This window comes from Pleurodeles waltl, chromosome 6 (genome assembly GCF_031143425.1).
Source record: "Pleurodeles waltl isolate 20211129_DDA chromosome 6, aPleWal1.hap1.20221129, whole genome shotgun sequence".
Classification (NCBI taxonomy): Eukaryota; Metazoa; Chordata; class Amphibia; order Caudata; family Salamandridae; genus Pleurodeles; species Pleurodeles waltl.
The window spans coordinates 709530362-709557364 of NC_090445.1; the positions used below are offsets into that span (position 1 = coordinate 709530362).

At 41.8% G+C, this 27003-nt stretch overlaps 1 protein-coding gene across 1 annotated transcript in view; it reads right to left on the reverse strand.

The window, feature by feature from the left end:
- The window catches only part of DMBT1 (deleted in malignant brain tumors 1), a 624760-nt gene that overhangs the window by 334165 nt on the left and 263592 nt on the right, over positions 1-27003 (reverse strand). Inside the window, exons 38-44 of the mRNA XM_069239169.1 lie at positions 26288-26602; positions 22465-22488; positions 22343-22378; positions 16516-16830; positions 12598-12621; positions 12476-12511; positions 1839-2153 (exon numbers count right to left, since the gene is read on the reverse strand). Of these exons, the coding sequence (XP_069095270.1) occupies positions 1839-2153; positions 12476-12511; positions 12598-12621; positions 16516-16830; positions 22343-22378; positions 22465-22488; positions 26288-26602 (1065 nt within the window). The remainder of the gene's footprint in view (positions 1-1838; positions 2154-12475; positions 12512-12597; positions 12622-16515; positions 16831-22342; positions 22379-22464; positions 22489-26287; positions 26603-27003) is intronic.

The window sequence follows — 27003 nt, forward strand, 5'->3', positions numbered from 1 at the left end:
ACTATTTGTTTTAATCTTCTTCCTTTTTAGGGGACATAAACATTTTACCAACTTCAGCTATGGATCCTGAGGAGAATGAACAGGGCACAGAGCAAATCCAGAAGAAGCTGCTCTGGATACCAGGGAAGATCAGACCACAGAGATTAGGTCTCCATCGGCGTCTATCATTGTAACTGTAATTTTAGACATTTCTTGTGGCAATTATCTAACGCCCATCCTGGAGAGAAAAAGTTATCTTCAAAATATTTCACATGTACGTAACTTGACAAGCAACGCAGCCCAGGAAGATATGGGAAATTCTCATTGGAACATCACTGATGCATTAGCATTTTATTGCCTGAGGTTAAGAGTGATTTATTGTAACCAAACAAAGTAGACTACTAAGAGGTTGCATTTGCATCTGCCATCACATTACAGAAAGAGCCATCTCTCTTTCCAGCACATTACCATAAGACATCCTACAGCAGAAAGAGGGTGAAGGTCATCTATGCTTCACCGCCATTGGCTTGCACTGCCTTGGCTGCATGACGGTGATCTTCATTAAAGAACAGAGTGCACATGGATGAAGAAAAAGAGGTTTGTTACCCTAGCAGGCATGCAGTAAAATATGTTTGTTAGCCAAGTTGCTATTTCACAGTTGCTGTTGTGTTTTTCTTGTTTAAACCCAAAAAATGAAAAGTACAACTAAACAAACTTTAATAGTTAAAAACTGTTGAAGTTAATTGTTTTATGTCATTGAGCGTCATTGACAGTTTGAACAACGTACGCCCAAAAGCATATCACCTCTCACCTTGTGAAGTTAGGGCTAGACTTAGCATACTTTTAACCATATACTATCAACTCCAGCAGTGGACGCCATTTGGACAGACACAGAGTAAGTGGGACGCAGGACTTGGCATTAAGTCAGACCCTGCATCCACTTTTCCTGGATATCCAACCCTTGCTACCATGCCATTGCAAAGAAAAGTGGCCAAATAAAACAATGTTTTTTGGAGCACGTTTAGTAATAAAAACACTTTTACACTGTTATGCAGAGGAAGTAAAACTATCCTTTAGTCATCAAAGTTTCCCCTATAGAATCAGTTGGCAGAAGGGAAAAACTAAGGCCCAACATAATATCCTTAGTTAATGTGATCTGGTTTTGCGCATTAATTTATCCCCATGTCCAATGGATGCATTTGTGTACCTTTGTCAATAACTACCATGCATGACAAAATAGCAGAGCACACACCCTATATGCAGTTCTGTAAAGAAAAGTATGCTATTTATTACCATTACTGAGGGAGGGGAGGGGAGGGGAGGGCAGCTGAGGGAGCATCATAACCCTATGAAGGCATCACATCTTGTGTGCCATAGCCTCTCCCCATACAATAAATAGCATATTACACACTTTACATTATGTATGTGCGTGTATATATCTATATATACGTATATGTGTGTGTGTATAGATAGATAGATAGATAGATAGATAGATAGATAGATAGATAGATAGATAGATAGATAGATAGATAGATAGATAGATAGATAGATAGATAGATAGACAAACAGACAGATGGAAAGAAATGTATGTTCGAAATTACGAAAAACCATGAAGATTTCTCTAATTCGGTAGGCCAACTTAAAAATCAAAGTCAATCTTCTTGCGGCTCTACTTTTGAATCATTTTAATATCACAGAGTTGTCTGAGCCATATAGCTTGTAGAGGTAAAGACAGGTGTGGATTCTGACTGCAAATAGAAAGCAGAGTGCAGACAACATCACTATGGTGAGAAACAAATCCTCTGAAGCACTGACATCAGAGAAGCAACATCTTTGGGTCCAGAAAATGAGTAGTTTACCTGAGCAGGTGACCCCAGCGTCCTCATGGTGGCCACAGTTGTGTCGCATCCAGCCAGAGTGACTGCACTCCGACAGGAAGGACTCTGAGCCCCCGCAGTTGACATCATCCAGAAAAATGCTTCCATTGCCCTGACCAAAGTAGGCAGAGCCAGGAGCAGAAACTGCCCGTCCACAACTGAGCTCTCTGCACACAACTTCTGCATCACTTAGGTCCCACAAGTCATCGCACACTGTCCCCCAGGAAGAGTTATAGTAGACCTCAACGCGGCCGGCGCATCTGCTGCCACCATTCTGGAGTCGGATGGGAATTCGCACTGTAGAAAAAAGCACAGTGAACTGGTCATGATGCTTAGAGTTTTCCAACATACTTGGAAGCATTTGAGTCTAACTGCTTGAGTTTGTTTTCAGTGATCAATAAGTATGTTCAGTGGTTTTATTAAAGAGGGGTTCCTTAAACTAAGAATACCAGAAGGTTTACAAAATATATGGTTTAAACTTCTGAGCTATCTTTAAATTAATGTTTCAAATGTAGAAGATTTGGAACTATCTGCTACTATTTGTCTTTTGTTTTTCTTTGCTAACAAAGCTATTCACTTGGGAATCGTCATTCCATGTGGTTTATTACATTCACTTTCAAATAGTAAACAAAAAATAGTTTTCAGTGAATTTGATTTTGACCTCACTTTTGTGTTGTTTTAGTTGTGCTGCTTGCTTCACTGTTGAGGTTTGTACTTGATAGGAATTCCCTCATAGCAGCTTCTGAGCTCAGCCCACTCCACCCGAGGGTAAGGCAAGCATGCATTGAAGAATCTTTCATTTGTCTTTCAGAGTTCCCACTTAAGGTTTGTCATGTAGACCCAGAAATGGTACATATACAAGCTTTAGGTTACACATCCCTCAGGGATCCTTCTTCCCAGCAGCTCCCTTTGCTGGGAGATGAAGTAGACCAGAGTGTCAGGGCAGATGTAGGACTGTTTGAATTTTAAGCACTGGAGTTAGGTTCACTGGCCACAGGAGTGAAGGTAATTCTCTACAGCTCCTCCTTCATTAGAGCTCCTAAAATCCTTCTGTCCTTTTCATCAGGATTTCAAAAAACATCTATCTTAAGGCACCTTTATTACACCTTTGGTGTGCCCCTCATTCCATTCACTCATGCCCCAATAATGGAATGCTAAATGCATTCTCCAAAAGCTCTTATTATTCATCTGCCTGCCTTCATCTGCTCTAAAAGAAATTGTCTTATTGGATGGAGGGGGTTAAAACTCTTCTTAAGCAACAACACAATGCATGTCAGGGTGAAGTACAAAAGTCCCTAAATTAACCTGTGCTCAATCCTCTTGTACCTTAGCACAAAAGCAGCCAGGCTTACCTTATGCAGAACAAAAACAGTAATAAAGTGAAAACTCAGCACAAGAAAATTGCAATACGAATTGCCAAGAATTGAGATAATTGTAATCAATAAAAGGACAGTAAAAGTAATTAAATACAATCAGTACAACCGGAGGTATGAATGTTTAAAGATTTTTGGGAGAAATAGTGCTAAAAATGATCAAAGCATCTAGCATGAGTATCGGGGGTGCATGAATTCAGGGCAAATGCTAAAGTTCAGGCAAAGTGCAACAGCGTGCAGGTTAGATTCACAAGGTGGATTGGGCGCAGTCTTCGATTGCCTTCAAACTTAGAAGAAACTTCAAAGAAATATTCAGGATAAGGTAGAGTTCAGCAGGGCAAGGGAGCAGGCTGTGGCTGAGAAGTCTTTGTCGGGAAGTGCTGGACGAAGTTTCAGCAAAGCCGTCGATGATGGCAAGAAAAAATTCTTGAGTGGGAAAAGTTAGATTCTCAGGCAGAGGAGGTCCTTAAAATCAATAGGTAGTCTTTTGCCACTGAACTAGTGAGAATTGTATTTTTTGGACGTGGACAACATTTTTGAACGCAAAAACCTCCAGTGAGATGAAGCAGTAGCTTAAGCGTGCCCTAACAGGCCACATATTGTTGCTCGGCTGTCAATCTGAAGAGTACTTTGCAGCTGTGGGGATGAATGTAACAGGTAAAGTTTGGCTGACCTGCTGCCAAGTATGTCCTTCTCTTCAGTCAGTTCTTCTGCATTTTTTAATGAAACAATTTACAAGTTCCTACATTTTAGTTTTAGGGAGAAGCTGTACCTCTTCTACCACTTCCAGACTTTTAGTGGCAGGGCACTTGCGCATTAGCACAAGCTCTAGCAGAGGCCAGGTGGGTTCAAGGTCTCTGGAGGTTGTTATGTTGCTGTAAGTCACACAGGAAGCCAGCCAAATAGCCCTTGCAGTTTGTTTGTTTGTTTAACACATGCTTTATTCGATCAATCAATCATCAAAGCGAATATGCAATAATAATAAGAATAAGGATAAAACCTATAATAATAATATTATAGAACATAGATAAAAATTATTGTGGAACATGGGTTCCTAAAAGCATAGTCTAATTAAAAATCTCAGTACACATAATATACATAGTACATATAATATGGTTCCAACCCCCTTCCTACAGTTCTTGTAAGAGTAAAAGAATAAAAAATAAGACACTAGATTAAAACACAGTCTTTGCAATGGAATTGCATATTCGCCATGCTGCTAATAAATATTTACTAACAGCAAGTATTAAAACCGTGGAATGGTGACTTTTTAAAATCCTCAAAGCAGAGGCACAATCTTTTATCCCCATATCGCGGCAAATATGACAGATCCACTTAGACCTGGGAAGGGAGTATGCAGGGCAAAAAAACATAAAATGTTCAACCGTTTCTGATTTTACACCGCAAGCTGGGCATGTACTTGTTTCTGTTTTTGTACCCCATCTGCACATCAATGTCTTCAACAGCAGTGACCCGAAACGGAATCTGGCGTATAAGCTTTTACCGAGGATGTCAGGAATATTGTCTAAGTATGGTTCAAATTGTGGATACCACTTAAAATCTGTGAAGCGATTTGTTAAGGTGCCATAGGTTCTGTGGGTAATATGGTCATTACATACATAGGACCAATATATGCGTTTCAGCACAATGGAGTGACCCTTTTCTAGTTTGTGGGGTTCCTCCCAAAAGTGGCTGAGGCCAAGTTTATTAAACCAACTGGATACATGTTTTACCCAGGGAATGGAGGTTGAATTGGGACACATTAGCAGGTCGTGGAGTGAGGTCTTATAAACGTCTAATTCGGGGTTGGTCCATTGTCGTATCCAATATAATAATGGTCTTAAGATAATTAGATCGGCTATGCGTCTCAGGCCCAAGTCTAAGAACAGTGGTATCAGTGGAGTACTAGGAGGACAAGCACACAAGGACCTCGCAAAACTGTTCTCACAAGTAGTGAGCCTGTTACAATCATAAGAACCCCAGACCTCTGCTCCATATGCGGCGGCACCCTGTGCTCTGGCGATGTAGATCTTAATTGCCGAGGAGACAGTTTTTGCTGTCGTACCCCTATAGAAGCGCAGGATTGATGCCGCACCATGCTGCAGGCGGCCCACACTTTTGTTGATCTGTTCTCCCCAGTTTAGATTGTCAGCAATCCTTATGCCCAAGTAGTCAATGGAGGAAACCTTATCCAAGAGGTTCCCTTCTAAATGGATAGTGCATTTCTTCCGCACTCCTGAGCGGAACGCCATTAGCTTGGTCTTTTTATGGTTTAGCTCTAGGCCGTAGTCTCGACAAAAGGAGTTAAATCTATTGATAAGAGTTTGAAGGCCCATGGGAGATTTAGAAATAAGAAGAGAATCATCAGCAAAAAGGAGGATTGGAATTTTTTGAGCGCATAGGGTGGGGGCATCATTCTGGCACATCATTAAAACCTGTACAACCTCGTTAATAAAGATAGAGAATAAAAAAGGTGCCAACACACAACCCTGGCGAACACCCCTATTTATGGGAATTTTGTCCGTTAGTTCGCCTAGGTTCCCCCATCTCACCTGCGCATATGTGTCCTCATGCAACCGCTTTAAAAGTTGGATTAGATTGGCCGGAGTCCCTATTTTTTGTAGCACCTCCCACAACTTTTCCCTCGGGACCAGATCAAATGCTGATCTCAGATCGACAAAGGCGATGTATAATGGTTGTTTGGCCAGGGCTGTATACTTCCAGTACAGAATGGCCAGTCTAAAGACCTGGTCTACTGTACTGGTCCTTGGTCGAAATCCGGCTTGGAGAGGGGAAAGGATATTCTGATCTTTGGCCCAATTGGTTAATCTACCTAGAACTTGTTTGGCAAATATTTTTTGGATGTTATCGATGAAACTGATTGGTCTGTAATTTGTCGGAAGGTTTACGTCACCCTTTTTATGGATGGGGATCATTTCTGCACCCTTCCATGTCATGGGGATCTGCCCCCCTTCGGCAATTCTATTAGAGAGTGTATTGATATACCAAGTCCAGACTATTGGTTCAGACGAGTAGAGATCCCCCGGTATTTTGTCTGGGCCTGGAGCTTTCCCAAGTTTTAAAGAACTAATAGCATTGGCTGTTTCTTTAGTAGTAAAGCAGATGTGGTTCTTAAAAACCTGTGTGCCCCCTACAGGAGGAGCTGGGCCATAATGCTCATCAGGGGTAGAAGGAAGATCTTGGTCTGCTTTCCCTGTAGCTAAGATTATGGGGGTCTCAATTTTCCTGTATAGGCCAGAGAAATGGTCAACCCATTTTTCTGGCTGTATGTGGCTTCTCACACCAATCCTGCCCTCTTTCTCTCGTTTGCCTAACAATTCCCAAAACAATTTATTATTGTTGGATTGAGTAGCATCCAACAAACTCTGCCAAGTTGTGTCTTCCCAGGTTTTTTTTGCTGGGGTGATGGATTCTTTGTAAGTACGTCTAGCTAATAGTATTTCCCCATGGGAACCGTTCAAGAGGGCTCCTTTTAATCCTTTCTTGGCCATGTGGCAGGACTCGTCAAACCATGTGTTAGAGGTAGCTCCTTGATGTCTTGCCCCAACCTTCCTATAGAATGTACGTTGTAATCTTGTGATCATATTTTCATGTATATATAGGAAGGGTATATCATTGGAATCGTGGTCACTGTATGGAGCAAGGATATCTATAAAGGCCTGATAAATCTCGCTTAGCAGGTAAGGGTTTGACTGGACCTTTGGCCACCTGACCTTCGTAGATGTGATGTTCATGGTAGGAATAGGGACCAAAGTAGTTTGTTGGTTCAAAGTCCTACCAAAAACATCACCTGACATAGAGAGTAGCAAGGGATAGTGGTTGCTTTCGGTTCTAGCGTCCACCTTCATGTCATTCAGAAAGGGCCACAGTCTCACATCCACTAAAAAGTAATCGATTACGCTTGTGATTGAGCCACGTTTAAAAGTGGGTGCAGTATCCAGGTCAGAGGGCATTCGGCCATTGCATGCCCTGAGACCGTGTTTTAAACAAAGGGATGCCAATTGGGTAGCTACACGAGAATTAACACAGTTGTTGTCACTAGTCAACTGTGCAATCCCCCATGTTTCATCTTCATCCTCTGTGAGACCAGTTAGTATCACAGAGGGTTCAAAGGTGCAGTTTACATCCCCAGCTATTATTAGGTAGGAGGTTGATTGCAGGGTGTCTAGAAAATCAAGAAGCTGTTTTAAGACTGGGGACTCAGCCCCTCGCGAAACCGAGCGGGCATAAATATTAGCAAACGTTATGGTGAAATCCTGTTGGAACGTAATTTGTAGCCCCATCAGATCTGGGCTATCGAACTTTAGGGTCTTATAGGTGCACTGCACAGTTTTATTTATTAGCATAAAAAGTCCACCTTTGGCTCTGCCTGTCAGTTTTGTGGAGGGTTGAGCAGCCACATTAAAAGAAAGAAAACCGTCTAAAGTGGTCGGCTCTTTGGTCCATGTTTCTTGAAAAAGACATATGTCTTGGGTGTTGATATACGAGCACCAGTCATTGTCGTCTAATTTCCTCCCAAGGCCTGCTAGATTCCACGTCATGATTGATATGCCTTTTCCCTCAAGGACCGGGGTTGGTGGCTGTGGGTTGAGCCTCTCGGAAATCGACTCTGTATCGGTAGGTCCATCAGAGATTGTCGGACTGGGTTCCGTTAGACTAGTCTCGGGAATTGGTCCCTGGGCTATTGCCAGTCATACAGGGTTAGGCCGAATAGAAACGACATGCCTGGACTGATTGCTGGTTGAATTGTTGCGTGAGTAATCAGAAATATGTGGTTGGCCTTCCATCTTTGGTACTGTCTCTAAAGTGATGTACCCCCTTCTTTGTTCCATAAGATGGAGTGTTCGGTCATTGAACAGAACAAGGTTTTCGACCAGGGATCTATTATGAAACTCAATTGAAATTACATTGTATGTTGATCCTAAGGGACACCACCGCTTAGTGTTACGAATATCTGAACGTATAACTGATAGACAGTTTCTTTGGTGTCGTAGCCAGTGGATTACTTTGTTAACCCTAGACTCATGATCCTCGCTGAGTCCAGGAAGCAGTTTCGGGACTTGTTTCAAAAAGAGAGTATTAGTTCCAGGCTTGAGGCGTTGGGGTTTTGGCAATAAGACTGGGTCGTGAGGAGTCCTCTGAAGGGAAGGGACATTAAGACAACCGGGAGCATACTTGAGAGCAAATGGGTCGCTGTCATTAGGAATGGCATAGGACTTCCTGGGTGGGAGATTGTCAATCTGTTTACGGCTCTTTGCTGGCAGGTAGTTTGAGGGCACTGAGGGGAGTTTATTAATGGCACTATGGTTTCCCATAGTATCCCCCTCATCTAATGGTCTTTTGCAATATTGGCTCGCATGTGTGGTGTTGAATTCTGGGCGTGTTACATTCCCATCTGAGCCGACCCGATATGTCTTCTCCTTTTGTAGATCGGTAACCTGGCCCCCCTGTGCAAGCTGGGTTGATAGTATTGGATCAGGCGTTGTATGGCCTATGTTCGCCTCTTCATCCCTATGATTGCACTTGGGTCCGCACTCTAAGCTCTCCCGGAAGCATTTGGCCAATTGTAGTACCAGGGATCTAACTTCTTCTATTCTCTGAAGTATAAGGGCATTGCTAGGCTCGATGGCAGGGTGCATTGGAGGGGAGGCAGGGACAGATTCCAGGGTGCAATGGGTAGCTTCTTTGCTGATATCATCTGTTATTGTATCAAAAACTCTAGGAGTTTCATCAACCTCGGCTAGGGCCTCATACCGGTTTCTGCAAGGTATATTCGGGATCATGTTGGTCACAGGACTCAGTGATATGGCAGGATTTGGGATATTGCCCTCTGTTCCCACAGGAGGAGATCCACTCCTGTGCACCAATACATTTGTCGTGTTTGTTGTAGCATTTGAGGGGGGGACGGATAGCAGGTGCGTTGTTGATAAGGTTGCACTGTTTTTGATCAACCCTGAGTCCAGATTTTGATCCTTTGACCTTTTCTTAAAATAGTCTTGTATCTTCCCGGGTGGGACTAGGGCATTTTTTCCGAGGGAGGCACCGTTATGATTGGGTGAACAGTTTAGAATTGCCTCAACCTCTTCAAACAACTGATCTATCTCCTCAAAGGTTTTTTTTGGCTTGGTGAACAATTTAGCAGTGCGCTTCCTCTGCTTTTTGCTATCTGACAAGGGGCCTAGTGAGTCAGCAGCTTTCCTTTTCCCCATGGTGCCTGTAAGGTTGTGGAATACCAGGAAATATATAAGTTAAGCTTACTTGGTTTATTTAGACAGTAGATGAAAGAGAATAGGCCCAGCCCAGCCTCCTCCGGACGATGACGGGTGCAGGACGGGCCCGCCCTTGGCCCGGGCTTCGCCCGGGCTTCGCCCGGGCGCGTCCCGCGGGCGGGAGCGCGTTGACTGAATTTGACTGAATTTAAAGGGCTCCTGCCCTGGCTACCGCTGTCCCGGTGATTCGCGCTTCCCGCTGGGCGGGAGCGCGCTGACTGAATTTAAAGGGCTCCTGCCCTGGCTGCCGCTGTCCCGGTGATTTGCACTTCCCGCTGGGCGGGAGCGTGTTGGTTTGGATTTAAAGGGCTCCTGCCCTGTCTGCCGCTGTCCCGGTGATTCGCGCTTCCCGCCCTTGCAGTCATTCTGGGAGCCCTGGATTCAAGCAGCAAAGCAGACCTCTAACACCAGGACAGAACATCAGGGAAGCAAGGCAGGCATCAAGCAGCAAGACACTTATCTGGTGAACAAAGCTGGCCTTAAGCAGTAGAGTATTGTTCTCAGGGTTGGGGCAGGCCTTCTGAAGAATTCCATAGGTCAAGAAGTGTATTGTGCAGCAGTTCTGAGAGTCCAATATTTATAAGGGGTACCAGCCAATGGAGTGGTTGAATCTTCCCAGCTAACCCTAAATCTGGTACTGAAAAGTTCTTCCCTTCCCCTGCCAAGCATCTACGAAGTCTGAGGTGACAAAAAGCTATTGTCAGCTTAATGTCTATGTGTGCTGCAGTCATCCCTTTGCTGTGTAAGTGGGCAGGGACAGGTCAGTCCCATGTTATTGTGTAGTCACCTATTGTCTAACTGTCAGGGGGGAATACACAAACCCCATCAGCTAAACTATTCATAGTCATATGACCCAGGACACCTACAGCAGGACATGGTTAGTACAAGCAAATGCCAACTCTATAAAAGTGCTATTTTCAGAATTGTGACTTAGAATCTGGCATTAACATTCAAGCAAATTTTAAAATACAATCTATATAAATCCAAATATGGTATGTCTACCTGTACACAATAAAATGTTAACACTTACTAAATGTAATATGGAAACCAATTTAATACTATGTAAGAGGTAAGTCTTACCTTAGTAAAAAACACATTTAGGAGTTCTTCACTAACAGGACATGTAAAGCTCAAAAAAATTGTCCTGCCTTTTAATGAATTGTACTCTACCCTATGGGCTGTTTAGAACCTAACTTTTGTGTGAGATACATATTAAATATGAAGGTTTAGACCAAGGAAAACCTTTATTCTGCTAGGTGAAACTGGCAGTTTGAAACTAGACTACAGTCTACAATGGTTGGCCTGAGACATGTTTTATTGGCTGCTGTAGTAGGTGACACAAGGCATGCTTTAGGTCTGCTAGTAGTATTTGAATTACAGAGCCTGGGACGATGCACTACAATACAATAGGAGCTTATGAGTAAATTAAATGTGCCAATCAGGTGTTGGCCAACCTTTACCATGCTTTAGGGAGGCAGCACAAACACTTTAGCACTGGGTAGAGGTAAAGTGCACAGAGTTCTAATACCAATAAAGAAATTCAAAACAGGAGGGGTGAAGACAAATGGTTTGGAGGTGACCCTGCAGAGATTGCCAAGTCCTTCATGCTCCAACCTTAAGGCGTCTTTGTGGATCGCTAGTAACCACAACAGAGAATTTGAACCAAAAGAGTGTATGCAAAGCATTTAGACTACATCTGTTGTTTCTCCTTTGCTCTCTATGTGGTAGCTAGATCAGGTTCTGTCCTTTGGTCTTCTGAGGTTATTGGTAACAACTCAGTGCTAATGTCTTCCTTCTCCATCACCTAATTAGGAAACTACCAGAGTTCAAAGCGTTTAAGTGTGGACATTAATGAGATTCTAAGGTCTGACAGGAAAGAGAAAGGACATATGGCAGCAGCGTAACATTTTGCAATATAATTCACATTGCGAATAGTGGAGAGGTATGGACTCCTGCTTCTTTACTTGTTGAAAGTTTATTTAGCCCTTGTGTACTTCAAATATGGGGATTATGTATGTAGTGCAGTCTGATTGGAAATTTTGCGTAATAACACGCTATATACAGAGGTGTTGTCAAAGCTAAGCAGGAGACTAATTATCATTTTTTCATGCATTGTAAGACATATCTTTTGAAATAACACTCATGGGCTGCCTAGAACTCATGTCAAAGTACCTGAGGAGCCTTAAGCAGAAACATGCATTGAGATCATCGAATGCTTTAAATTCAAAAGACAAGAAAATTCATGCACTGTGCAACGTGATCATTTCATGCCTTTTGTTTTAAAAGCATATTAAATGATAAAGCACCAATCTAAGGAATTATGTAGAATTAGAAAAGCAGGGAAAACAAATTAAAAATGTCTGGATCGGATAAAAGTGCTCATATTGGACAATGAGAGGGAGAGGTATTCCACGTGGCTTGACTTGTGTCTCTTTCGCAAAAATATTGGGATTCCAGTGATGTGCTGAGAACAGCATGAGAAGCTTCTTTTCTTAAACTCAAATACAAGTAATGAAGGTTTCAGATGGGACCTTTGCCACCCAGGCATGCATTAGTTAAAGATTTAAACACCAGGGTAGGCCTGCTTTGAAAAACTGTTTTGAAAAATTTAATTTGTTTTTGGCCAGCAATAGATTAGGATATTCAAGGATTGTCATGTTACCGGTCACCATTGTAATACTAACATATCGAATAGGAATTCACAGGTTATAGTAGGAGCTTATACTCGACCTACCTCATATTGTCTGAATACAGAATCCCAAAACCAGAAAAGTCTGGAGTGATCTATTTACTCATAAAGATACCTTAATGGATGTGTTGCTGTTATGACTTCACAAGTGAAATTACAGACTGAAACATTGACATTGCATTGGTATTTGGTGAAAATTTAAGACACCAGCATCTTTTAAGCACATTTCCACATTGTAAACACTTATGTAAACACAAACTGTCCTACCTGTCGGATATGTACTTCTAGAAACATGGGTTGTAGCTGGGAAAGAAGAGAAAAGAACATTGTGTAAGTGCTCAAGATGGCTCATGCAGACCACACAGCAGTGAATGAACTATAGCTCATACCTGTTGTTGATGTTGGGATGGCATCTACAAGAAAGGAAAACTCAGAATTAGCACTCTTTATAACTGAACAATAGGGGCTCCAGATAAATTATGTCATATGATTTGAGCCTTTCACCTCTAGGAGCAAAGTTCTATTCTAGACTCTGTTAGTGAATGTTGTGGAAATAGAAGTGTGAACAGGGATATCAGCCTGCAGGGGAGACCCATTATTTTGGGCAGAGGGGCTCTGCCTCCCCTCAGTTTTGCAAAAAATTATGAGTGTCTGAGAAGCTGAGCAAAGGTCAGCCTAACAAACTCCCTCTATATCAGGGTCTAGCAGCCAGGCACTTAACATGTGCTACATGCACCGGCATCTGGCAGCCTGAACTAAGCTTTGACCAGCTGAAGATTTCCCAAATCCAAGGGCGTGACATCATCAGCAATTTATCTTGTAGCAGAAAAAGTATATTTATGTTTAGATTTACCATAGTTATGTAGCCCTGAATTTTAAAATGCCTACTGTATTTTCCCATCTTGCTTAGTGACACATAAAGGTTTTATTTCTGGGTGTAGCTGGAGTCATAATTAATGAACATAATGGTCTGTTTCCTTTCTTTCCCACATGAAAAAATGTTTTCTTTTCTTTGTGATAATCATGGTACGTTTGTAATCAATAGCCCATTCAGGAGTCACTTGCAGGGTACAGACTGCCTCTGAGTCCTATACAGTAAATGTATTTGGCAGATTATCCCAACAGCACATGTCCTTTAGTCATGTGCAGCAGGTGTTGACTGCTGAGCCTGACATATGTCATCACACAGTACCCTGTTAATGTAGGTTATCTACTCAGAGCCTGTAGCTAAATGGCCTATGGCTAGGCATTGCACCACTTTTTTAAAGACTTCTGACCCTAGCTGTACATGACATTGAGCCATGCAACGTAGGGTGGTCCACAGGTCCTGGCCTCTGTCCTGGTCCTGCAGTCCACTGTCTTCAGCTGTCCGAGTCCTGCTACATATGGGCCGTGCATAGGGGGTTGGGCTATAGAACCAGTGTGCTGGCTTTGCCTACAACTGAACCAACACAGGTTGGCCCTCCTGCCGTTCCATACAACCATGAGCCTTCTGCAGCTGTTTGGGTAAAAGGAACCAGCCTACATCAAGCTCCTGCACACAACCAATTTTTTTTTTTTTTTACATTTTTGGGGGGTTTTTATGGTTCTTGCTTTTGGAATGAACCGTTTTATGTTTAATTTTCTTTTCTATTTCAAAAACTGTTTTTTAATATTTTTTTTACATTTCTTTAATTTCCTCATTTGTAAAAACCTTTAGTAAAAACCCTTCTGACATTTTTAATATGCACCTACATTGCTAGGGAGTGCCCTTTTTTGTTCATTTCTCCAAACATGATTTTATTAAACCAGTTACAGAACACTGACAAAAACTGGAGACACCAATCATTTTCCTCTTTAACTTGTAATTGCACATCATGTGGCAGGATCTTTTCTTACTCCTCCTCATCCCTCTACTAGCCTCGCATATGACCAAGAGTGCTTCTTTGGATGCAATCCCTAATTTATTTTATGATTCACTTGTTGAGAAGGAAGACACTCTTGAATGCATGCCATGTAGCAATTGGTCACATAGAGTGCATGAGACTCTTCCACACCGCACCAAAACTCTCGCATTTTTTTTTGATGAGTAGTGGACCATATGACAGGTTGTTAAAGAAATTAGTCTGTATGCCTGTTTTTCTAAATGGACAAAAGAAAAATTATGTACTCCAAAGTATTGGTTCCTTATCTCTGGATCCTATGGGTTTAGTTTGCATGTGGAATGCATTGTTTAGCTAATAAGAAGGATCCCTTCTTGTATTTTTTGGTGGCATCATTGTTTCCAGAGGGTGGTTGGCTTATTTTGCAGATAGTGTGAATTGTTTAACCAATCGAATGGCTCCTTTCATTTTTTGTGTTTTTTGAGATGCAAATCCTTGCAACTCACACAAACACAATACTACAGTGCTGTGGCAGTCTCACCCAATACTTCAGTGCTGGGGCAGTCTTACACAATCATTATATTGTAAGACCTTTTTGCTGATAGGAAAATATAAAACAACTCATTGCCATTTCCTGGCTAATTGGGAGGATTTGTAAATCCAGGAATACCATTAGAAAGATTTCAGGTTTCTGTGACTGGAATATGCCACTCTCAAGTAGTTCTTGTACATATATTGCTAATCACTACACTACTTTCTACTGGAGAACCACAACAGAGACCATCTACTATTTGTTTTCATCTTCTTCCTTTTTAGGGGACATAAACATTTTACCAACTTCAGCTATGGATTCTGGGGAGAATGAACAGGGCACAGAGCAAATCCAGAAGAAGCTGCTCTGGATACCAGGGAAGATCAGACCACAGAGATTAGGTCTCCATCGGCGTCTATCATTGTAACTGTAATTTTAGACGTTTCATGTGGCAATTATCTAACACCAATCCTGGAGAGAAAAAGTTATCTTCAAAATATGTCACATGTACGTTACTTGACAAGCAACGCAGCCTAGGAAGATATGGGAAATTCTCATTGGAACATCACTGATGCATTAGCATTTTATTGCCTGAGGCTAAGAGTGATTTATTGTAGCCAAACAAAGTAGACTACTAAGAGGTTGCATTTGCATCTGCCATCTCATTACAGAAAGAGCCATCTCTCTTTCCAGCACATTACATAAGACATCCTACTGCAGAAAGAGGGTGAAGGTCATCTATGCTTCACCGCCATTGGCTTGCACTGCCTTGGCTGCATGACGGTGATCTTCATTAAAGAACAGAGTGCACATGGATGAAGAAAAAGAGGTTTGTTACCCTAGCAGGCATGCAGTAAAATATGTTGGTTAGCCAAGTTGCTATTTCACAGTTGCTGTTGTGTTTTTCTTGTTTAAACCCAAAAAATGAAACGTACAACTAAACAAACTTTAATAGTTAAAAACTGTTGAAGTTAATTGTTTTATAAGTCATTGAGCTTCATTGACAGTTTGAACAACGTACGCCCAAAAGCACATCACCTCTCACCTTGTGAAGTTAGGGCTAGACTTAGCACACTTTTAACCATATACTTCCAACTCCAGCAGTGGATGCCATTTGGACAGACACAGAGTAGGTGGGACGCAGGACTTGGCATTAACTCAGACCCTGCATCCACTTTTCATGGATATCCAACCCTTGCTACCATGCCATTGCAAAGAAAAGTGGCCAAATAAAACAATGTTTTTTGGAGCACCTTTAGTAATAAAAACACTTTTACACTATTATACAGAGGAAGTAAAACTATCCTTTAGTCAACAAAGTTTCCCCTATAGAATCAGTTGGCAGAAGGGAAAAACTAAGGCCCAACATAATATCCTTAGTTAATGTGATCTGGTTTTTCGCATGAATTTATCCCCATGTCCAGTGGATGCATTTGTGTACCTTTGTCAATAACTACCATGCATGACAAAATAGCATAGCACACACCCTACATGCAGTTCTGTAAAGAAAAGTATGCTATTTATTACCATTACTGAGAGAGGGGAGGGGAGGGCAGCTGAGGGAGCATCATAACCCTATGAAGGCATCACATCTTGTGTGCCATAGCCTCTCCCCATACCAGACAGATGGAAAGAAATGTATGTTCGAAATTATGAAAAAACATGAAGATTTCTCTAATTCGGTAGGCCAACTTAAAAATCAAAGTCAATCTTCTTGGGGCTCTACTTTTGAATCATTTTAATATCACAGAGTTGTCTGAGCCATTCACGCTTGTACAGGTAAAGACAGGTGTGGATTCTGACTGCAAATAGAAAGCAGAGTGCAGACAACATCACTATGGTGAGAAACAAATCCTCTGAAGCACTGACATCAGAGAAGCAACATCTTTGGGTCCAGAAAATGAGTAGTTTACCTGAGCAGGTGACCCCAGCGTCCTCATGGTGGCCACAGTTGTGTCGCATCCAGCCAGAGTGACTGCACTCCGACAGGGAGGACTCTGAGCCCCCGCAGTTGACATCATCCAGAAAAATGCTTCCATTGCCCTGACCAAAGTAGGCAGAGCCAGGAGCAGAAACTGCCCGTCCACAACTGAGCTCTCTGCACACAACTTCTGCATCACTTAGGTCCCACAAGTCATCGCACACTGTCCCCCAGGAGGAGTTATAGTAGACCTCAACGCGGCCGGCGCATCTGCTGCCACCATTCTGGAGTTGGATGGGAATTCGCACTGTAGAAAAAAGCACAGTGAACAGGTCATGATGCTTAGAGTTTTCCAACATACTTGGAAGCATTTGAGTCTAACTGCTTGAGTTTGTTTTCAGTCATCAATAAGTAAGTTCAGTGGTTTTATTAAAGAGGGATTCCTTAAACTAAGAATACCAGAAGGTTTACAAAATATATGGATTAAACTTCTGAACTATCTATAAATTAATGTTTCAAATGTACAAGATTTGCAACTATCTGCTACTATTTGTTTTTGGTTTTCTTTGCTAAAAATGCTATTCACTTGGGAATCGTCATTCCATGTGGTTTATTACATTCACTTTCAAATAGTAAACAAAAAATAGTTTTCAGTTAATTTGATTTTGACCTCACTTTTGTGTTGTTTTAGTTGTGCTGCTTGCTTCACTGTTGAGATTTGTACTTGATAGGAATTCCCTCATAGCAGCTTCTGAGCTCAGCACACTCTACCCGAGGGTAAGGCAAGCTTGCATTGAAGAGTCTTTCATTTGTCTTTCTGAGTTCCCACTTAAGAGTTGTCTTGTAAACCCAGGAATGGTACATCTACAAGCTTTAGGTTACACATCCCTCAGGGATCCTTCTTCCCAGCAGCTCCCTTTGCTGGGAGATGAAGTGGACCAGAGTGTCAGGGCAGATGTAGGACTGTTTGAATTTTAAGCACTGGAGTTAGGTTCACTGGCCACTGGAGTGAAGGTAATTCTCTACAGCTCCATCTTCATTAGAGCTCCTAAAATCCTTCTGTCCTTTTCATCAGGATTTCAAGAACACCTATCTTAAGGCACCTTCATTACACCTTTGGTGTGCCCCTCATTCCATTCACTCATGCCCCAATAATGGAATGCTAAATGCATTCTCCAAAAGCTCTTATTATTGATCTGCCTGCCTTCATCTGCTCTAAAAGAAATTGTATTATTGGATGGAGGGGGTTAAAACTCTTCTTAAGCAACAACCACAATGCATATCAGGGTGAAGTACAAAAGTCCCTAAATTAACCTGTGCTCAATCCTCTTGTACCTTAGCACAAAAGCAGCCAGGCTTACCTTATGCAGAACAAAAAAAGTAATAAAGTGAAAACTCAGCACAAGAAAATTGCAACACGAATTGCCAAGAATTGAGATAATTGTAATCAATAAAATGACATTAAAAGTAATTAAATACAATCAGTACAACCGGAGGTATGAATGTTTACAGCTTTTTGGGAGAAATAGTGCTAAAAATGATCAAAGCATCTACCATGAGTATCGGGGGTGCATGAATTCAGGGCAAATGCTAAAGTTCAGGCAAAGAGCAACAGCGTGCAGGTTAGATTCACAAGGTGGATTGGGTGCAGTCTTGGATTGCCTTCAAACTTAGAAGAAACTTGAAAGAAATATTCAGGATAAGGTAGAGTTCAGCAGGGCAAGGCAGCAGGCTGTGGCTGAGAAGTCTTTGTCGGGAAGTGCTGGACGAAGTTTCATTGAAGCCGGCAAGACCAAATTCCTGAGTGGGAGAAGTTAGATTCTCAGGCTGAGGAGGTCATTAAAATCAATAGGTAGTCCTTTGCCACTGAACTAGTGAGAATTTTATTTTTGGACGTGGACAACATTTTTGAACGCGAAAACCTCCAGTGAGATGAAGCAGTAGCTTAAGCGTGCCCTAACAGGCCACATATTGTTGCTCGGTTGTCAATCTGAAGAGTACTTTGCAGCTGTGGGGATGAATGTAACAGGTAAAGTTTGGCTGACCTGCTGCCAAGTATGTCCTTCTCTTCAGTCTGTTCTTCTACAATTTTTTATGAAACAATTTACAAGTTCCTACATTTTAGTTTTAGGGAGAAGCTGTACCTCTTCTACCACTTCCAGACTTTTAGGGGCAGGGCACTTGCGAGTTAGCACACGCTCTAGCAGAGGCCAGTTGGGTTCAAGGTCTCTGGAGGTTGTTATGTTGCTGTAAGTCACACAGGAAGCCACACAAATAGCCCTTGCAGTCATTCTGGGAGCCCTGGATTCAAGCAGCAAAGCAGAACTCTAACACCAGGAAAGAACATCAGGGAAGCAAGGCAGGCATCAAGCACCAAGACACTTATCTGGTGAACAAAGCTGGCCTTAAGCAGTAGAGTATTGTTCTCGGGGTTGGGGCAGCCCTTCTGAAGACTTCCATAGGTCAAGAAGTGTATTGTGCAGCAGTTCTGAGAGTCCAATATTTATAAGGGGTACCAGCCAATGGAGTGGTTGAATCTTCCCAGCTAACCCTAAATCTGGTACTGAAAAGTTCTTCCCTTCCCCTGCCAAGCATCTAGGAAGTCTGAGGTGAAAAAAAGCTATTGTCAGCTTAATTTCTATGTGTGCTGCAGTCATCCCTTTGCTGTGTAAGTGGGCAGGGACAGGTCAGTCCCATGTTATTGTGTAGTCACCTATTGTCTAACTGTCAGGGGGGAATACACAAACCCCATCAGCTAAACTATTCATAGTCATATGACCCAGGACACCTACAGCGGGACATGGTTAGTACGAGCAAATGCCAAAACTATAAAGGTGCTATTTTCAGAATTGTGACCTAGAATCTGGCATTAACATTCAATCAAATTTTAAAATACAATCTATATAAATCCAAATATGGTATGTCTACCTGTACACAATAAAATGTTAACACTTACTAAATGTAATATGGAAACAAATTTAATACTATGCAAGAGGTAAGTCTTACCGTAGTAAAAAACAAATGTAGGAGTTCTTCACTAACAGGACATGTAAAGCTTAAAATACATGTCCTGCCTTTTAATAAATTGTACTCTACCCTATGGGCTGTTTAGAACCTAACTTTTGTGTGAGATACGTATTAAATATGAAGGTTTAGACCAGGGAAATATTTTATTCTGCTAGGTGAAACTGACAGTTTGAAACTAGACTACAGTCTACAATGGGTGGCCTGAGACATGTTTTAATGGCTGCTGTAGTAGGTGACACAAGGTATGCTTTAGGTCTGCTAGTAGTATTTGAATTACAGAGCCTGGGAAGATGCACTACAATACACTAGGAGCTTATGAGTAAATTAAATGTGCCAATCAGGTGTTAGCCACTTTTACCATGCTTTAGGGAGGCAGCACAAATACTTTAGCACTGGGTAGAGGTAAAGTGCACAGAGTTCTAATACCAATAAAGAATTTCAAAACAGCAGGGGTGAAGACAAATGGTTTGGAGGTGACCCTGCAGAGATTGCCAAGTCCTTCATGCTCCAACCTTAAGGCGTCTTTGTGGATCGCTAGAAACCACAACAGAGAATTTGAACCAAAAGAGTGTATGCAAAGCATTTAGACTACATCTGTTGTTTCTCCTTTGCTCTCTATGTGGAAGCTAGATCAGGTTCTGCCCTTTGGTCTTTAGAGGTTATTGGTAACAACTCAGTGCTAATGTCTTCCTTCTCCATCACCTAATTAGGAAACTACCAGAGTTCGAAGCTGTTAAGTGTGGACATTAATGAGATTCTAAGGTCTGACAGGAAAGAGAAAGGACATATGGCAGCAGCGTAACATTTTGCAGAATAATTCGCATTGCGAATGGTGGAGAGGTATGGACTCCTACTTCTTTACTTGTTGAAAGTTTATTTAGCCATTGTGTACTTCAAATAACGGGATTATGGCCCGTATTTATACTCCGTTTGCGCCGAATTAGCGTCGTTTTTTTCGACGCAAATTCGGCGCAAAACTAACGCCATATTTATACTTTGGCGTTAGACGCGTCTAGCGCCAAAGTATGGCCAAATAGCGTCATTTTTTTGCGTGAACGCCTTCCTTGCGTTAATGAGATGCAAGGAAGGCGTTCCCGTCTAAAAAAATGACGGCGACGCAAATGCGTCGTATTTATACTCCCGGGCAAAAATCACGCCCGGGAGGTGGCGGGTCAAAAAACCCCGCATTTGCGCCACAATTTAACGCCTGGGTCAGGGTAGGCGTTAAGGGGCCTGTGGGCTCAAAATGAGCCCACAGGTGCCCTCCCCTGCCCCCAGGGACCCCCCCTGCCACCCCTGCCCACCCCAGGAGGACACCCAAGTATGGAGGGACCCACCCCAGGGACATTCAGGTAAGTTCAGGTAAGTATAATTTTTTATATTTTTTTATTTATTTTTTTGGCATAGGGGGGCCTTATTTGTGCCCCCCTACATGCCACTATGCCCAATGACCATGCCCAGGGGACACAAGTCCCCTGGGCATGGCCATTGGGCAAGGGGGCATGACTCCTGTCTTTACTAAGACAGGAGTCATGAAATGGCGCCTGGGCGTCGTAAAAAAATGGCGCAAATCGGGTTGAGGCGATTTTTGTGCCTCAACCTGACTTGCCCCATTTTAAGACGCCCTAACGTCATTTTTTCCCAACGCCGGGCTGCCTGGTCTACGTGGTTTTTTTCCACGCACACCAGGCAGCGCCGGTCTGCTTGCGCCGGCTAACGCCATTCCATAAATACGGCGCCCGCATGGCGCTTCAGAATGGCGTTAGACGGCGCTAAATTTTTTGACGCTAAACTGCGTTAGCGCAGTTTAGCGTCAAAAAGTATAAATATGGGCCTATGTATGTAGTGCTTTCTGACTGGAAATTTTGCGTAATAACAGGCTATATACAGAGGTGTCGTCAAAGCTAAGCAGGAGACTAATTATCATTTTTTCATGCATTGTAAGACATATCTTTTGAAATAACACTCATGGGCTGCCTAGAAGTCATGTCAAAGTACCTGAGGAGCCTTAAGCAGAAACCTGCATTGAGATCATCGAATGCTTTAAATTCAAAAGACAAGAAAATTCATGCACTGTGCAACGTGATCACTTCATACCTTTAGTTTTAAAAGCATATTAAATGATAAAGCTCCAATCTAAGGAATTATGTAGAATTAGAAAAGCAGGGGAAACAAATAAAAAATGTCTGGATCAGATAAAAGTACTTATATTGGACAATGAGTGGGAGAGGTAATCCCCGTGGCTTGACTTGTGTCTCTTTCACGAAAATAATGGGATTCCAGTGATGTGCTGAGGACAGCAGGAGAAGCTTCTTTTCTTAAACACAAATACAAGTAATGAAGGTTTCTGTTTTTTTCAAATGAGACCTTTGCCACCGAGGCATGCATTAATTTAACATTTAAACACCAGGGTAGGCCTCCTTTGAAAAACTGTTTTGAAAAATGTAATTTGTTTTTGGCCAGCAATAGATTAGGATATTCAAGGATTGTCATGTTACCAGTCACCATTGTAATACTAAAATATCCATTAGGAATTCACAGGTTATAGTAAGGGCTTACACCCGACCTTCCTCATATTGTCTGAATACAGAATCCCAAAACCAGAAAAGTCTGGAGTGATGTATTTACTCGTAAAGATACCTTAATGGATGTGTTGCTGTTATGACTTCACAAGTGAAATTACAGACCGAAACATTGATATTGCATTGATATTAGGTGAAAATGTAAGACACCAGCATCTTTTAAGCACATTTCCACATTGTAAACACTTATGTTAACACAAAATGTCCTACCTGTGGGATATGTACTTCTAGAAACATGGGTTGTAGCTGGGAAAGAAGAGAAAAGAACATTGTGTAAGTGCTCAAGAAGGCTCATGCAGACCACACAGCAGTGACTGAACTGTAGCTCATACCTGTTGTTGATGTTGGGATGGCATCTACAAGAAAGGAAAACTCAGAATTAGCACTCTTTATAACTGAACCGTAGGGACTCCAGATAAATTATGTCATATGATTTGAGCCTTTCACCTCTAGGAGCAAAGTTCTATTCTAGACTCTGTTAGTGAATGTTGTGGAAATAGAAGTGTGAATAGGGATATCAGCCTGCAGGGGAGACCCATTATTTTGGGCAGAGGGGCTCTGCCTCCCCTCAGTTTTGCAAAAAATGATGAGTGTCTGGGAAGCTGAGCAAAGGTCAGCCTAACAAACACCCTCTATATCAGGGTCTGGCAGCCAGGCACTTTACATGTGCTACATGCGCCGGCATCTGGCAGCCTGAACGAAGCTTTGACCAGCTGAAGATTTCCCAATTCCAAGGGCGTGACAACAGCACATGTCCTTTAGTCATGTGAAGCAGGTGTTGACTGCGGAGCCTGACATATGTCATCACACAGTACCCTCTTAATGTAGGTTATCTACTCAGAGCCTGTAGGTAAATGGCCTACGGCCAGACATTGCACCACATTTTTAAAGACTTCTGACCCTAGCTGTACATGACATTGAGCCATGCAACATAGGGTGGTCCACAGGTCCTGGCCTCTGTCCTGGTCCTGCAGTCCACTGTCTTCAGCTGTCTGAGTCCTGCTACATATAGGCCGTGCATGGGGGGTTGGGCTATAGAACCAGTGTGCTGGCTTTGCCTACAACTGAACCAACACAGGTTGGCCCTCCTGCCGCTCCATACAATCTAAAGCATTGTGCAGTTGGTTGGGTAAAAGGACCCAGCCTACATCAAGCTCCTGCACACAACCAACAAAATATATTTCTTTTACTTTTTTTTTTTTTTTTATGGTTCTTGCTTTTGAAATGAACCGTTTTATGTTTAATTTCCTTTTCTTTTTCAAAAACTGTTTTTTAATATTTGTTTTTACATTTCTTTAATTTCCTCATTTGTAAAAACCTTTAGTAAAAACCCTTCTGACATTTTTAATATGCACCTACATTGCTAGGGAGTGCCCTTTTTTGTTCATTTCTCCAAACATGATTTTATTAAACCAGTTACAGAACACTGACAAAAACTGGAGACACCAATCATTGTCCTCTTTGACTTGTAATTGCACATCATGTGGCAGGATCTTTTCTTACTCCTCCTCATCCCTCTTCTAGCCTCGCATATGACCAAGAGTGCTTCTTTGGATGCAATCCCTAATTTATTTTATGATTCACTTGTTGAGAATGAACACACTCTTGAACGAATGCCATGTAGCAATTGGTCACATAGAGTGCATGAGACTCTAAATGCATTGCCCTTCTTTTCGCAAATCGGATGTGTGGTAATCTTCCACACCAAAACTCTCGCATTTGTTTTGATGAGTAGTGGACCTTATGACAGATTGTTAAAGAAATGAGTCTGTATGCCTGTTTTTCTGAATGGACAAAAGAAAAATTATGTACTCCAAAGTATTGGTTCCTTATCTCTGGATCCTATGGGATTAGTTTGCATGTGGAATGCATTGTTTAACTAATAAGAAGGATCCCTTCTTGTATTTTTTGGTGGCATTATTGTTTCCACAGGGTGGTTGGCTTATTTTACAGATAGTGTGAATTGTTTAACCAATCGAATGGCTCCTTTCATTTTCTGTGTTTTTTGTGATGCAAATCCTTGCAACTCACACAAACACAATACCATAGTGCTGTGGCAGTCTCACCCAATACTTCAGTGCTGTGGCAGTCTTACACAATTATTATATTGTAAGACCTTTTTGCTGATAGGAAAATATAAAACAACTCATTGGCATTTCCTGGCTAATTTGGAGGATTTGTAAATCCAGGAATACCATTAGAAAGATTTCAGGTTTCTGTGACTGGAATATGCCACTCTCGAGTAGTTCTTGTACATTTATTGCTAATCACTACACTACTTCCTACTGGAGAACCACAACAGAGACCATCTACTATTTGTTTTCATCTTCTTCCTTTTTAGGGGACATAAACATTTTACCAACTTCAGCTATGGATTCTGGGGAGAATGAACAGGGCACAGAGCAAATCCAGAAGAAGCTGCTCTGGATACCAGGGAAGATCAGACCACAGAGATTAGGTCTCCATCGGCGTCTATCATTGTAACTGTAATTTTAGATGTTTCATGTGGCAATAATCTAACACCCATCCTGGAGAGAAAAAGTTATCTTCAAAATATGTCACATGTACATTACTTTACAAGCAACGCAGCCCAGGAAGATATGGGAAATTCTCAGTGGAACATCACTGATGCACTAGCATTTTATTGCCTGAGGTTACGAGTGATTTATTGTAGCCAAACAAAATAGACTACTAAGAGGTTGCATTTGCATCTGCCATTACATTACAGAAAGCCATCTCTCTTTCCAGCACATTACCATAAGACATCCTACAGCAGAAAGAGGGTGAAGGTCATCTATGCTTCACCGCCATTGGCTTGCACTGCCTTGGCTACATGACGGTGATCTTCATTAAAGAACAGAGTGCACATGGATGAAGAAAAAGAGGTTTGTTACACTAGCAGGCATGCAGAAAAATATGTTTGTTAGCCAAGTTGCTGTTTCACAGTTGCTGTTGTATTTTTGTTGTTTAAACCCAAAAAAATGAAAAGTACACATAAACAAACTTTAATAGTTAAAAACAGTTGAAGTTAATTGTTTTATAAGTCATTGAGCGTCATTGACAGTTTGAACAACGCACGCCCAACAGCACATCACCTCTCACCTTGTGAAGTTAGGGCTAGACTTAGCACCCTTTTAACCATATACTTCCAACTCCAGCAGTGGACGCCATTTGGACACACACAGAGTAGGTGGGACGCAGGACTTGGCATTAAGTCAGACCCTGCGTCCACTTTTCATGGATATCCAACCCTTGCTACCATGCCATTGCAAAGAAAAGTGGCCAAATAAAACAATGTTTTTTGGAGCACCTTTAGTAATAAAAATACTTTTACACTAGTATACAGAGATAGTAAAACTATCCTTTAGTCATCAAAGTTTCCCCTATAGAATCAGTTGGCAGAAGGGAAAAACTAAGGCCTAACATAATATCCTTAGTTATTGTGATCTGGTTTTTCACATGAATTTATCCCCATGTCCAATGGATGCATTTGTGTACATTTGTCAATAACTACTATGCATGGCAAAATAGCATAGCACACACCCTATATGCAGTGCTGTAAAGAAAAGTATGCTATTTATTACCATTACTGAGGGAGGGGAGGGCAGCTGAGGGAGCATCATAACCCTATGAAGGCTTCACATCTTGTGTGCCATAGCCTCTCCCCACACAATAAATAGCATATTACACACTTCACATTATGTATGTGCGTGTATATATCTATATATATGTATATGTGTTTGTGTGTATAGATAGATAGATAGATAGATAGATAGATAGATAGATAGATAGATAGATAGATAGATAGATAGATAGATAGATAGATAGATAGATAGATAGATAGATAGATAGATAGATAGATAGGCAGATGGTAAGAAATGTATGTTCGAAATTATGAAAAAACATGAAGATTTCTCTAATTCGCTAGGCCAACTTAAACATCAAAGTCAATCTTCTTGGGGCTCTACTTTTGAATCATTTTAATATCACAGAGTTGTCTGTGCCATTCACGCTTGTACAGGTAAAGACAGGTGTGGATTCTGACTGCAAATAGAAAGCAGAGTGCAGACAACATCACTATGGTGAGAAACAAATCCTCTGAAGCACTGACATCAGATAAGCAACATCTTTTGGTCCAGAAAATGAGTAGTTTACCTGAGCAGGTGACCCCAGCGTCCTCATGGTGGCCACAGTTGTGTCGCATCCAGCCAGAGTGACTGCACTCTGACAGGGAGGACTCTGAGCCCCCGCAGTTGACATCATCCAGAAAAATGCTTCCATTGCCCTGACCAAAGTAGGCAGAGCCAGGAGCAGAAACTGCCCGTCCACAACTGAGCTCTCTGCACACAACTTCTGCATCACTTAGGTCCCACAAGTCATCGCACACTGTCCCCCAGGAGGAGTTATAGTAGACCTCAACGCGGCCGGCGCATCTGCTGCCACCATTCTGGAGTCGGATGGGAATTCGCACTGTAGAAAAAAGCACAGTGAACAGGTCATGATGCTTAGAGTTTTCCAACATACTTGGAAGCATTTGAGTCTAACTGCTTGAGTTTGTTTTCAGTGATCAATAAGTAAGTTCAGTGGTTTTATTAAAGAGGGATTCCTTAAACTAAGAATACCAGAAGGTTTACATAATATATGGATTCAACTTCTGAACTATCTTCAAATTAATGTTTCAAATGTACAAGATTTGCAACTATCTGCTACTATTTGTATTTTGTTTTTCTTTGCTAAAAATGCTATTCACTTGGGAATCGTCATTCCATGTGGTTTATTACATTCACTTTCAAATAGTAAACAAAAAATAGTTTTCAGTGAATTTGATTTTGACCTCACTTTTGTGTTGTTTTAGTTGTGCTGCTTGCTTC